This window comes from Ursus americanus, chromosome 16 (assembly GCF_024610735.1).
Source record: "Ursus americanus isolate L20-20 chromosome 16, mUrsAme1.1.p, whole genome shotgun sequence".
NCBI lineage: Eukaryota > Metazoa > Chordata > Mammalia > Carnivora > Ursidae > Ursus > Ursus americanus.
Genome location: NC_142142.1, coordinates 56,735,228 through 56,748,282, shown reverse-complemented (window position 1 = coordinate 56,748,282; position 13,055 = coordinate 56,735,228). Strand labels below are relative to the sequence as shown.

Sequence of the window (13,055 nt, the reverse complement as noted above, 5' to 3'; positions counted from 1 at the left end):
AATGGTGCTCAATACAGCAAACTACAGTGACACGTTTATACCTGGATATTGTTTTGAGTGCCTTGTATATCCTGATACTGTAAAATTTAAATTTTTTATTACCTGTCATGTTTAGTGTTGAGCTTTTAAGGCACAGAGCAGTGCAAATGACTCTGTTGTTGCAATAAGTGGCAAAGTATTGTGCTAATCAGGCAACAATATAACAGATGTGGTAAAAGAACACAATAAATGTTGACATGATCATACCAAGAACTCATCATAATATTTCCAACTCAGAAGAAATTATTGATTATAAGAATTCAGGATATTAAAAATAAAATATTTCAGCACTGCAGAATTTCTTCCCCAAAACAAAACAAAACAAAACAAAAATGAGGTTCCAACAAAAGTCAGTTTCTGAGTGGCTCATTGTTAGTAATGCAAGGAAAGCCATTTACCAATGTGGAGCTACCTAAATTTTGTGTGCTTGCAGTAGATGAAGGGATGTGTACAGAGAAACTGGACTTAAGACTATGAGCCTTCTGGGGCACTTGGGTGGCTCAGTCAGTTAAGCATCTGACTCTTGGTTTTGGCTCAGGTTGTGATCTCATGGGTTGTGGGATTGAGCCCAACATCTGGCTCCACACTCGGCAGAGAGTCTGCTTGAAGATTCTATCCCTCTGCCCCTCCCCCCACTTGTGCACCTGCATGCTCTCTCTCTAGTAAATAAATAAATCTTAAAAAAAGAAAAAAAGACTGTCAGCCTTATGGTGAGAACAGCTGCTTGAATAGTTGAAGACATTCCCAGTAATATTAATAGGAAACTAAAAAACAAGACAAATTATTTTAAGCCACTGTCCTTGGTTCTTGATTAGTTGGCAGATGTTACCAATACTACTCAGTTGTTTATTCGAGAAGTCAGTGCTTTGTTTGAAGTGACTGAGGTGTTAGCCTTGACTAGTCTGCATGGAACAACGAAAGATGAGAATATTTTCAAAGGATTTGAGAAATTAATAATACTTCAGTACAACCTGAAGTGGAATCTGCAATGGTGCTCGAAGTGTGTGGAGCAGAAAAAGACGTAATCTGACAAATTTACAAAGTTTTCGAAAAGTAGTATTTAATGCCTATGGTTATTTACTGCATTATTCATCAGTAGTACTGTGTGGGAAACATCTGCATCTATCAGGTGTTACTGGATCAGTAGTTTCAACAGTAAACTTCATTCACTCTCCTGGACTTACCCACTGCCATTTCTGTGACTTTTTTTCAGAAACAGAAGCTGAGGAGTCTGACCTGTGCCATCACATAGCAGCTCAAAAGCTCAGCAGGGGTAAAGTTTTATAGTAATCTTTGAACTAGGGGCTGAGATTGAAATTTTTATGAATGAGAAGAATTTTCCTTGTGGTGAATGGCTTTGGAAATTAGTTTTTACTGCAAACTTGATGATGTTTCTTAATGAATTCAACCTAAATTACAAGGCAAAAAAAAAATGCTTACATATAAAACTTTTGAAAGGTTCATTTTGAAACAACTGACATTTAATCACAAGTAACGTCGAACTGTTTTTACAGTTCTCATGCTGTCAAAAGTTAAGAGAAGCAAGATCTCCATTCTTATACAAATTTGTAGCAGATATATTTTCTGCTCAAACTATAGTTCCAGTGGTATTTTACCGACCTCAATGCAAGTGCAAAGGAAATTTCCATATTTCAAGATCCTTTAACTGTGCAATCGAGGAGCTTCTGCCTAATCTTCAATTGGAAGTGATTAATCTGCAATGATGTGCTAAAAGGCAAATATCAAAAGAATAATCTAACGAAATTCTACAAATACCTTCAAAGAGGGGAATATGCTCAAATAAAATTATATGCTTGTAGAATGAAATCAGTATTTGGCATTATCTATGTGAAAAAATATTTTCAAAGATGATAAAATATATAAAATCTTATTACAGATCAGAACACTTTGCATTCAATTATGAACTTAGTACTCCAATTATGCAAAGTGTTATTCTCCCAGAATAATTCAATTCTTCTCATTACTAGACCTATATTACATGAAATTGCACTCAATTATTACTATATATTAAATATCAACAAAAAATGAGTGGAAATCTCTTTTGTCATATAAGTACATACATAATTTCCTCGATTTTTGTTTCTTGATCTGCAAAGTTTACTATCTGGTCCTTTACAGAAAAAGTCTGCTGATTCCTGATTTAAATTAGTGGTTTCCAAAGCAGCTATTCATCAAAATCTTATGTATTAAAAAAAAAACAGAGCTGGTTCACCTGTAACAGGTTATTCTGATGCCCAGCTACGTTGGCACCATTGATCTATAATTACTCCATCCCTGATCCTATTTGCCATGAATCATCTTAGAGCTACAACCCCTATTACCCTAACTTCCAATAGGGAGAACCAGAGGATTAATAAACAGACAGTGCCTACAATTTAATTAAGCAAGTCACTGGCAATATTGGGTAAAACCCTTAGGATTTTTGACTCCTGATTATTGGTCAAATTAATTAAAATAAAATTGACAAGGGACACAGAGAAACAGTTTTGAAAAACCTGATTATAAAGGTAGAAGAATAAAATATTCTCCTCAACTTAGTTATACAAGCAACATTCCTTTTGTATCTTTAAAGAACAGTAACAACTGACCTATTAATAAATAAATTAATCCGATAAATATTTATTGAGTACTTACGTACGTCAAGCAGTGTTCCAGGTGCTGGGAATATAGCGCTGAACAAGACAGACCAAAATACCTGCCTTCACGGAGCTCACACGTTAGTGGATGGACAACTGTAATGTCTCTGTAACACCCCTTCAAAACAGCCCAAAGATGTGAGGAAACAGCCCTGGAGTCCCCAGGACTGTTTGCCATCCCAGGAGGGAAGCTGACTGGTACGTGTGCAGCTGTTAGAGCCCTGGCAAGACGGTGCAGTCCCCGACGGACCGCGGTAAACTATAAAGTTGGAGGCTAGGTTATCACCACCGAGTGATGGGGGAGTGTGCCTGTGCGGGGGAATGCAGACGAAAGGGTTGCCACTGTTCACTGGATCCCCAGCTGGTTCAAAGTGACAAAGGCGGCCACAGACACGGAACATCAGTTTTCTGCTAGCCCACTCACACCACCCGTACGACACATTTCCTCTTTCCTATACAGTCTCACCTTCAGACTGAGGGCTTAAAGCACAAAATTAGGTCGGGGTAAGTAATGGTCCTCTTACTGTTAAATATCATTTTTATCATTCTAGAGTCTTTATTATGGAGTGGTAGAAGAGATGGTTATATTCACAGGGAATTCAGAGTAGATTAGTAGAACAAGGAGAGATTTCTGTGGAAATCTTAGTTTTCCCAGACCTATCCATACCCAGATCCACGCAAGGCATCACAGTCTCCTGACACCCATCACCAACAGACTCCTGCTTATAATGTGACCATGTAGGGGAACACACAGTCGATGTATTACAGTACAAAGAAGGCATTGAAGCACCTGCAGCACGGCCCGGTGCCTTGGACCTTGCAGTGAGCATAAGGTTAAAGGGGAAAGAAGAGTGAAGAAAGAAGAAACAGACTGTACTGCTCCTTGCTGCTGATTCCAAGTCAATCACGCCTACTGCCGGTTTATAAAATTATCTTCTAAAACTCTATCTTTTCCTTCAAAACACTCAGCAAATTAAAAAGAAAAAATCTCATCTGGGTAGAAGTTTGGGTCTTTGCCTTTGTACTAACTTTGCTTTCAAGAATAAAAATTTTGCTAGAAAGGCCCCATGAAGGAGGAGAAGCAACTCACCACTTAGTTGCTGGGCTGCAGCCAGGCGGCTGGGCTTCAGGATGAACTGGCACTGCATCTCTCGGGGCAGCTGTTCCATGAGGAAGGACTCCTGGAGGTTGGAAGGCGTGGTGGAGTCCTTCAATCCCTGTGTCAGGAGCATAGTGTCTCGAAGATGGCTCATTTTAATTCCATAAGGATATTCATGCCCTACACAGAGAAAAATCTAAATGTAGACTTTAGGCTGACTGGCACTGTGAGCATGTGTGCTACGTACTAGAATGCACGGCAGTTTCCTCCTGGGACTTCGGGAATAAAGAATCCTTTTGTTGACTGAATGACCCCTGTGCATGCTCCTACACTTGGAGACCACTACGTAATGCAGGTGGCCCTATCAAAGTAGTTTTAAGCAGGTGGTGGGGAGGGTGGGCAGAAAAAAGGAAAAAGAAAAAAAAAATCTTTAAAGAATACTTTGGAATTCACATATTAGTTTGTGACTTGCAGGATGTTGACTTTTCCTATGTTTGCATCCAGGACTATTTGAAGATACTCTAGTTCTCCTTTGACACTAATTATATATGTAAATCTTCAGCAAATCCTTGACATCTCTGGGCCTTAAATTCATGGTTTAAGATATTTACCCTCCTTACCACACAGTGATAAGGATCAAATAAGTCAACTTTAATGGTTAATATAATTTAAATAGTCAGGGCAAAGAACTATGCATTTCCAGCATCACTATTATTCAACACAAGATGTCTGTCTGAAAAAGGCGTTTCATTACTTGTTATTAGTTAGATCATCAGAGTTACTCCAGAGCATCAGGACTGGTTTGTGTGATTTATGCTTCCCTCCCACTGCTGCCCTCTGAGGGTGGTGTTCACAGGCAATAATCAGAAGGAAGACTGTGCAGGGCATTGGAAACACAGAAACAGGATTCAAAAAGTAATCAGCGAACTAGAAAAACTAAACCCTGGACATCTAACTGCAACATGACTTTTTGCTCTTTAGTATTTTCAACAATTGCATTTTCTTAACTTAAACCTTCACGTACCACTGTGCTGTAGATTTGCTTTTTTTCTTCTTCTAAGTACAGAGAATAAGTTCTATTCTATTCCTAATTTATCACTAAATGTACCCTGTGAACTCTTCCTTTTCCATCTAGCACAGGTATACAATATCAGCGTTCCAATAAATAATATCGAGCATTACAGTTGCTTCCAGGGATTAAGCCCCCCCCCCCCAATAGCCAGCAGCTAAACTACAAATGAAGTTTCCAAGACACACTGAAATATACAAAAGACAATCGCTGCTAAATCATGTCCCATGGTTTTCTTTTTTTAAGTGAGTTAGCAATGAAGCTTGAAGCTGTTTTAAGCCTGAAAGCGACCACCTAAGTAGTTTTAATTAATATATTTTATGAAAACAATTATTTTAACTATTTATTTTATTTTCATCACAACTTGGTTGCTCACTGATTTTTACAAAAATGACAACATTAAAAAAGAAACCAGAAATGCAGTGAATTTTGGCCTCAGCTATGTACATGACCGCTTACTTTAAGTCCGAGAATATATATTTTACAGAAAGGTTTGGTTTTAGATTATTCAGATCACTTGAAACACCCTGAATTACACAGTAGTGATCTTTCAGGTAAATGAAAGGATTACATGAGATAACAATATAATATGCTTTGCACAATATGTGGCAGATAGTGAGCATTTAAAAGTTATTAGCAGAAATCATCTTCATCAATATTACTGTCATCATCTCAAGATCTGCTACAGATACTGCCCTTATTTTAATTGCTCTATTTCTGTTAACCACACAGAGTGAACTTACCGATCAAGAAGTATGTATGTATGTATGTATGTATGTATTTATTTACTTATTTTTTAAAGATTTTATTTATTTATTTGACACAGAGAGACAGCCAGCGAGAGAGGGAACACAAGCAGGGGGAGTGGGAGAGGAAGAAGCAGGCTCCCAGCAGAGGAGCCCAATATGGGGCTCGATCCCACGACTCTGGGATCATGCCCTGAGCTGAAGGCAGACGCTTAATGACTGTGCCACCCAGGCACCCCAAGAAGTATTTTTTAGTTAAATAATTAAACAAGGTGAGATGTAATCTTTTTACCAATAATTCCTCAGAACAAATGCTGGAAAAATCTATCTAGAGAAATAGAAAAGTTGTGAAATAGTAACTAGCTGCTAAGTCAGTGACTATTTTTAGGACTCTAAATGGGTTAATCTCATTTTTATTATGATGCCTAGGGCAGGTTTTGAGTACGCATTGATCAATTAAGAGACACGACTGGATTACAGATAGTCTTCCACAGAGGCAATGTAGTAGGGAGGAAAGGGAACAGGAAATTCAAGAATTGGATGTGAGGGCTAATCGGAGGCCTTCAGCCCAGGTCATGATCCCAGGGTCCTGGGATCAAGCCCAGCATTGGGCTCCTTGCTCAGCAGGAGCCTGCTTCTCCCTCTCCCTCTGCTTGCCATTCCCCCTGCTTGTTCTCTCTCCCTCTCTCTGTCAGATAAATAAATAAAATCTTAAAAAAAAAAAAAAGAATGTGAAAAATAAACGTATAGGGAAAGGAATACCAAAACATATTGGTTTCTTAGAGAAAAAAATTTAAAAAGGTATGCAAAATGGCTCTGTTTGGGGGCGCCTGGGTGGCACAGCGGTTGGGCGTCTGCCTTCGGCTAGGGGCATGATCCTGGTGTTATGGGATCGAGCCCCACATCAGGCTCCTCCGCTATAAGCCTGATTCTTCCTCTCCCACTCCCCCTGCTTGTGTTCCCTCTCTCGCTGGCTGTCTCTCTCTCTGTCAAATAAAAAAATAAAATCTTTAAAAAAAAAATAGCTCTGTTTGTAAAGTGAAAAAATAGAAAGGGAAATATACATTTCTCTTCTTGACTATTTGCCTAACACTTAGGAAATGGTTGATAGGTTAAGTATCGAATGAATAAATAGATATATGAGATTAATATTTGATGGTGCTTACATTTAAGACCACATGACCAATTTTCTGAGACATTTAGAATCATAATTAAAACACAATCTCATCTTAGATTTTTGAAGAAACTTACCAATAAGTGGGTATGGTGCTTCTTCTTTGCCAGAATTAACCCATAACTGGTAATCTCTCTCAGAGCCCTTGGGGATAAAAGAAGTAATAATAATTCTTTCATGTTTGGTAATTGAATAAGGACACATTTTTTGGGGGGGCATTTTTATGTTTTGAAAAAAGTGGAGATGATATAAATGCTATTCAGGTTCATGGGGGTGGATACAGTTTTTGAAGATGGCAATGCTAATTGCTACAACCTATCTTCCCCTGTCTCATCCTTAGCAGAGGACTCAGGAGTCCTGCCCTTTTTCCCTAGTGATGACAAGGGATCCACAGACCACAATGGAAGCAGGCCCTCACAATTATGGGTAGACCGCAGAATGTAAAATTATAGGTCTCTTTACAAAGCAAAAAGAAATGTCCTAGTTTTCTACAAGGTTAATCTCTTCTTTAGAATCCTGACTTCTGCTATGCCTCTGGACTTCTCAGAGAATACTGGACTTAATCCCCAACAAGCCCCTGCAAAGACATTCTTGTTATCCAGAAAGCCAAAAATACTACTGTGTCAGTGATGAAAAAGTAAAATCTCAGAGGCTGATTATTAGCTCAGCTATTTCTGAGCAGAAGGAGAATGACCAAGAGGCTCTGAGGAGATAGGTAGCTGGCACAGTCTACACTGGTTTTATTTTGGGCAAGTCCAGTCCTGGGCACAGAAAGGACAAGAATTCTGTCTAGAGAATAGGCCCAGTCATAGAAAACAATGAAATTGTTCACTAGCAGAATTATAGCCCAGCAATACTAAAAATCTTACTTGAAAGAAATAATACTAAATTATGTAGACTTTGCTGCATCCTCTAGGAGAAGATAAAGTAAAATTGTTTTAAATGAGGCTAGACGAGATGGGCAATATGGCAATATTCAATATTCTTACCTTTAGTTTTTGATTAAAAATCATGGTCCTGATCTTATAATGGAAGGTCCTAGCTGTGGAGAATAGTCTCTGGCTTCCTCCCCTACTCTGTTTGTCACTTCCCTCCCCATCCTCTACTCAAAACATTTTACTGCAAATGGGGAAAGCAAGCACCTAATGAGAATCCTTTTTCTTTCTTTCTTTCTTTCTTTCTTTCTTTCTTTCTTTCTTTCTTTCTTTCTTTCTTTCTTTCTCTTTCCTTTTCTTTTCTTTTCTTTTCTTTTTTGGTACTGTCTGAAAACATTGCAATAATCCCTTAGAATAGAACAAATAGCCTCAATTCTTAAAATGAATAGAAGTATTTTTGGTCTCAGGAGATGGATCACTTTTTTCAAAGGAAATGCATAAATAAAATGAGTTTTGTCATTAATTAATCTCCCTTTCCCTTAAACTACTCACTCTCTTCCAAGACATAAACACATAAGCTTAGAAATCAATGCAGAAGTGCCTGTTTTACCCAGTGTATATAAATCTAATTATATCTTAAATATATTATTAAATTTAACTTAAATCATATTTAAAAAAAAATCAGATTTCTTACCTAAAGTCTGATTTCTCTGAGTGCTTAAGGGCTTACGATAGCACTGTGTATAAGTAAATCTAAATATAACTTATCAGACTACGGCATATCTAAAACATATGACATGTTACATCATAGTAACACTGTGCTTTCATATTTATAGAGAATCTGACTCAAGAAATGGTGTTATTCAAGTGCTTCCTTTAGTTTCCAACCTTCTGAAAGTCATTCCTTTTAATACAAGACCCACCGTGTGGCGTTTATATACTGGTAGGGAGGAGACAAGGAGAACTTTCCTATGTTCTCCCTATCTCATCCTCAAACATGCCAATCTCCTCCATTAATAAAATTTCAAAAACTTACCTTTGCCCCACAAAACAGAAAGAAGCAGAAACTAAATGCAAAATGGGGGAACATGTGGTATGCACACTAAAGCTCTTTAACTCCATGATCTAACTCAAAGCTTGTTTTTTAATTTGCCAATTCATTAGAGGTACCAGCCATCTCATCTTTTGGATCAACAGCCAGTGAATATGGATTCTAGCTCTGCGTTCTTCATGTATAAATTCTACTACAGAGCAAATCCTTCAGAATTCATCATCCTGAGACTGATGGACTCTTGGGATAATAGGAGAATAATTAGGTAAAGGAGAAGAATCAGAAAAGGAGACAGGGAAAGAATAGCCATTGAGTGACAAGTGGGAAGGAGGTTAGAACTTTCTCATTAGAATCTTATAGCAAGAACCCTCCCCACCTGTATATGCATATAGCATATACAATAAAAATACATATTATCATCACTCTAAAATTATAGCCTTATCTTATTATGGTTTCCAGTTTACTTAGGTCTTACAATGTCAGTCGAAGAGTAGTGTCTAATACTAAAGCTTTACTGTCCTTATTTTCTCCATTTTTGGGAATAAAACATGAATTTGGTGTCGCTAGTAATCAGGTGTCTTATGATGAGAGGGATAACATTTATATGGCTCTAAAGTATCAAAGTTTGTTTTTAATGAAGACTATCTAGTAGAGTAACTTACAGTTATCCCTAGCATTGGTAGTGACATGTTGATAACTTCATTTGCTGTATCTGAATTCGTTACTGTTATAGTTTTCGACTGCAGAAAAAAAAGAAATAAGAAATACAGTTATACATAAAGGGTATTAAATCAGGTGAGTAAATAACTATTATGAGATGATTACCCAAAGGCAAATTTTGATTTCAAGTATTAACAGCATAAAGCATATGACTTAAGTAGAACAACAAACGCTTGACAATAATTTACTTTCATTCCATTACATCTTATGCCTTTTGATAAAACATCTATTTCTCTTAATATAAAGAATATGTAGCTCACAAAATATAAGACCTTCAGCAAGAAAGAAAAAGATTAACTACATCTGAGAGAGAGTACATGGACTACCCTTCCGATCCCCATCCCCGACAAAAACCTAGTGCAGTTGGTGCACTGAATCATCTCCGTAACTGTATTTCCGTAATGCAAAGTGTGAGAAAAAAGGGAGAGAAAGTTCTCCTTCTTCCTGAGTACTGTTTTCACAGCGTGGGTTTCACAGTCATTTACTTTCATGTTAAGAAGTTGAGGTAAAATCAGAATAAAAACTGGCTACAAAAAGACATTTAAAGTTTTGAATTTTTAAAAACCACTATTATTGAGCACTATGCCGAACCCTGTGGCTACTGAGATTTTCAGTGTTGAAATCTGCAGACACCTTAAAACCATGAGTCTGGCAAACAGGACAGAATTTTAGAAAGCTCAATTCTGTTGCCAACTCTGCTACTGAAGAGGTGATCTCTGATATATCTGTGCTAAACTACATTTAGAAATTACTGCTTAAAAATATTTTGCTATAAACAGAAAAGAGATTAACAAGATTTTGAGATATCTATATAGAGTTCACTGAATTCTAAGACATTGAAATGTAAGACAATGTTATGCTCAAAAAAATATTTACTATGCACATAGGTTTTACATATTATAATTATCAGATGAATCAGCAATTAGGGCTGTGTCCCTTATAGGGCTTAAATGGTATAAATAAGTAGTATAGGTAAAACCAAAATGATATAAAAACAAAAATGAAAAAGAATAATGCTAAGTGAAATCCACTGACAATTCACCACTTATCTTTCCATTATAGTATTTTTTTACCTCTGTGAGCTGATTATTTGACATGACAAATTGCCTCTTAAAGTTGTTTGCTAATTGATTTCAAATTGTGCTTCTTGTGCTCCAAAGATTACGCAAAAGTCTCTCAGAAGCCAAAAGGCAGGGCTTAGAGCACCCACCCCAGTGTCTGTCTTCTACCAGAGTGGCATAGATGTCTTATACACTGGGCTTTAACTTGAGATATAGTTTTATGAAAAACAACTGCTTTTTTTTTTTAAGTCTGAAAACGTATCCTTAAATTAAATTTTAAAGAAATTCTCTCATGAAGCCTTTTGTAAGATGAAGAATCTTTCCTGTAATACTAATAGTATCTCCTAATGTACCTGATTTCTAAGATAATGATTTTTCTTAATATTAGACACATTCATTCAAAACAGTAATTACAGGTGTGTGTTTTTCCTTGCATGCCTTTCTGGCAGACAAAACTGAATTTCAGCAGATAGTCCTCTTTGGCTAGTAAACAAATAAAATAAACAGACAAAAATGAGAATGTGGCTTTTTTTCCACGTTAGCAGAATTCACTGACAGGCTGTGTATAACTAAAGGCCAAAGATAAAGAATGCTTTCCATACATACTTTCCTATTTTGGGGGGAATCAATCTTTCTGGAAGCAGGGCTCCCTGAAAGGAGGCTCTTGTCACGACGCAACGTCAGAGAGCCAAGGACAGTGCATTGCATCATCTTTGAGTTAACCAGGGTACTTGGGATAAAACCAGAGCACCCAACCTGACCATATCCCTTGTCTTCTCTTCCAAAGAGAATGAACTCTGGTCCTTCCTCAAGCACACACTTTCCATACAATGAAAATGTTTTAAAAAATTCAAGGGATTTTCCATGAAAATGCTAATTATAACCAACCGCCACAACAACTGAATCAGAGCTGGCAGAAAAACAGAGGTGGGTTTTTGTTTGTTTGTTTTTTGCTGCTTTGCTACAGATCTCTGCAGTTTCACACCATAAAAATTTGAGTATTTCCCTCAAGCAGTGACATCTGGCACTGATGCCAGAACATTTGCATAACTTTGCTTTTGGCCAAAACGTAACTGTTTTGTACTAGATCTTTTTCCAGTGTGATCCAGAGCTGTTGTGAGGTATGGCAATGCATAGTATCATAAAAATATCCATAAGTTTCCATTTTGTTCATCATTGATAACATTTTGGCATTTATTCTATATTTGCTGTCATCAAATTTTACTTAATAACTAGGGCTAAATAGGCTTAATTTTTATTTGACCAATATGATAAAAACTGTGAGGTAGAAACATGCTGTCCCTTAAAAATGTCATCTCTCCTAGCTCATCCATTTACTAACCCAAGGGATTCAAACCCTAAAAATTCAGAGAATGAAGAACTATCTAAAACCACCTTCTACTTAAGAAGTGACAAGTTGGAAAAGATTGCTTAATACTAATAGGAAATCTATCCTTGTGAAAATGGCTTTACTACAAGCCTCTGCAGCTGCTATTGAAAGGATCCAGAGAAACATTAATGCCAGAGGGAGGAAAGAGACATCTGACAAGCAGTATTCTTTCCAAGTGTAAATATGAAATACTGTAGTTAATGTGAATTTCTCTTGCTTCATTTTCTCTAGGATTTACTTTTCACATATACAAAGACATACATAGACCCAGGAAAATGCATTTTCCCACAACGGTATTTCTAAATGCCTGCCTTCCACAGCACATCCACAGTCTGTCTGTCTGCCTGCCTGCCTGTCTCTTTTCATCCATGGTGCTCTGCTTTATGCAGGGACTTGGAATTTAATTTTCTGGCTTAGAAACACTTACATAGGCACAATTCCCAATGTCCTTGGCGAAGATTTTGAGGGGAATGCTCTTCGGGTAGTCCTTCTCTTTCTCTAGATTGATGTATCTAATCAAATGCAACAACAACCCAAAACAGCACCGAGTCAGATGGATTTCACTAATGGCTTATTTTAAAATCAATCTATTTTGCTAATATTTTCAATATACTTATATGCTATGTTTTAAAAGACAGATGGAAAGACTCAGCAAAGTCTGATTACACTATGGGTTGGAAGAGAACTAAAAAAAATTCTCAGGACATTAGGTATGGGCATGGAAACGAATGGGAGATCTACTTCAAGTGAGGTTGGAGAAGTGCAGTCAGGTTTAGGCACCTCAGGGTGGTGTTTTATCTTCCAAGCTTTCCTACCTTCCTGGACAGGCCCAGGTCTTACGGAGAAGTGCAGGAGCATATGTCATACTTGACTACACCAAACCAAGACAGTGGGCTTTGACTTCTCATTTAGCTCTCTGGTAGAGTGTAAGTCTTCCCTTAGGAAGGTAGTAAGGGGAGGAAGGAGGGAAGGGTTGTGGAAATAAGAGAGAAACCTAAATTGACCATTTACCCTGTATGCTCAAAGGTGAGGATAATAATCGATTTTTGAGGTGCTTGGCAGAAAACCTCCCATATATGGAAACTTAATAGATGCTCTGAGGAAACCATTTGCTCCAAATGGTAGGTTGGAGATGTGGAAATGGGAGAGATTATTGACTCATTTCTGTCTAGAA

General features: G+C 37.4%; 1 protein-coding gene across 1 annotated transcript in view; it reads right to left on the bottom strand.

Annotated features, from left to right (window-relative positions):
- ARHGAP20 (Rho GTPase activating protein 20) overlaps nucleotides 1–13,055 on the bottom strand; it is a 135,947-nt gene that overhangs the window by 30,568 nt on the left and 92,324 nt on the right. The window contains exons 6-9 of the mRNA XM_045797738.2: nucleotides 12,309–12,393; nucleotides 9,373–9,450; nucleotides 6,862–6,928; nucleotides 3,787–3,975 (exon numbers count right to left, since the gene is read on the bottom strand). Coding sequence (XP_045653694.2) covers nucleotides 3,787–3,975; nucleotides 6,862–6,928; nucleotides 9,373–9,450; nucleotides 12,309–12,393 — 419 coding nt within the window. The remainder of the gene's footprint in view (nucleotides 1–3,786; nucleotides 3,976–6,861; nucleotides 6,929–9,372; nucleotides 9,451–12,308; nucleotides 12,394–13,055) is intronic.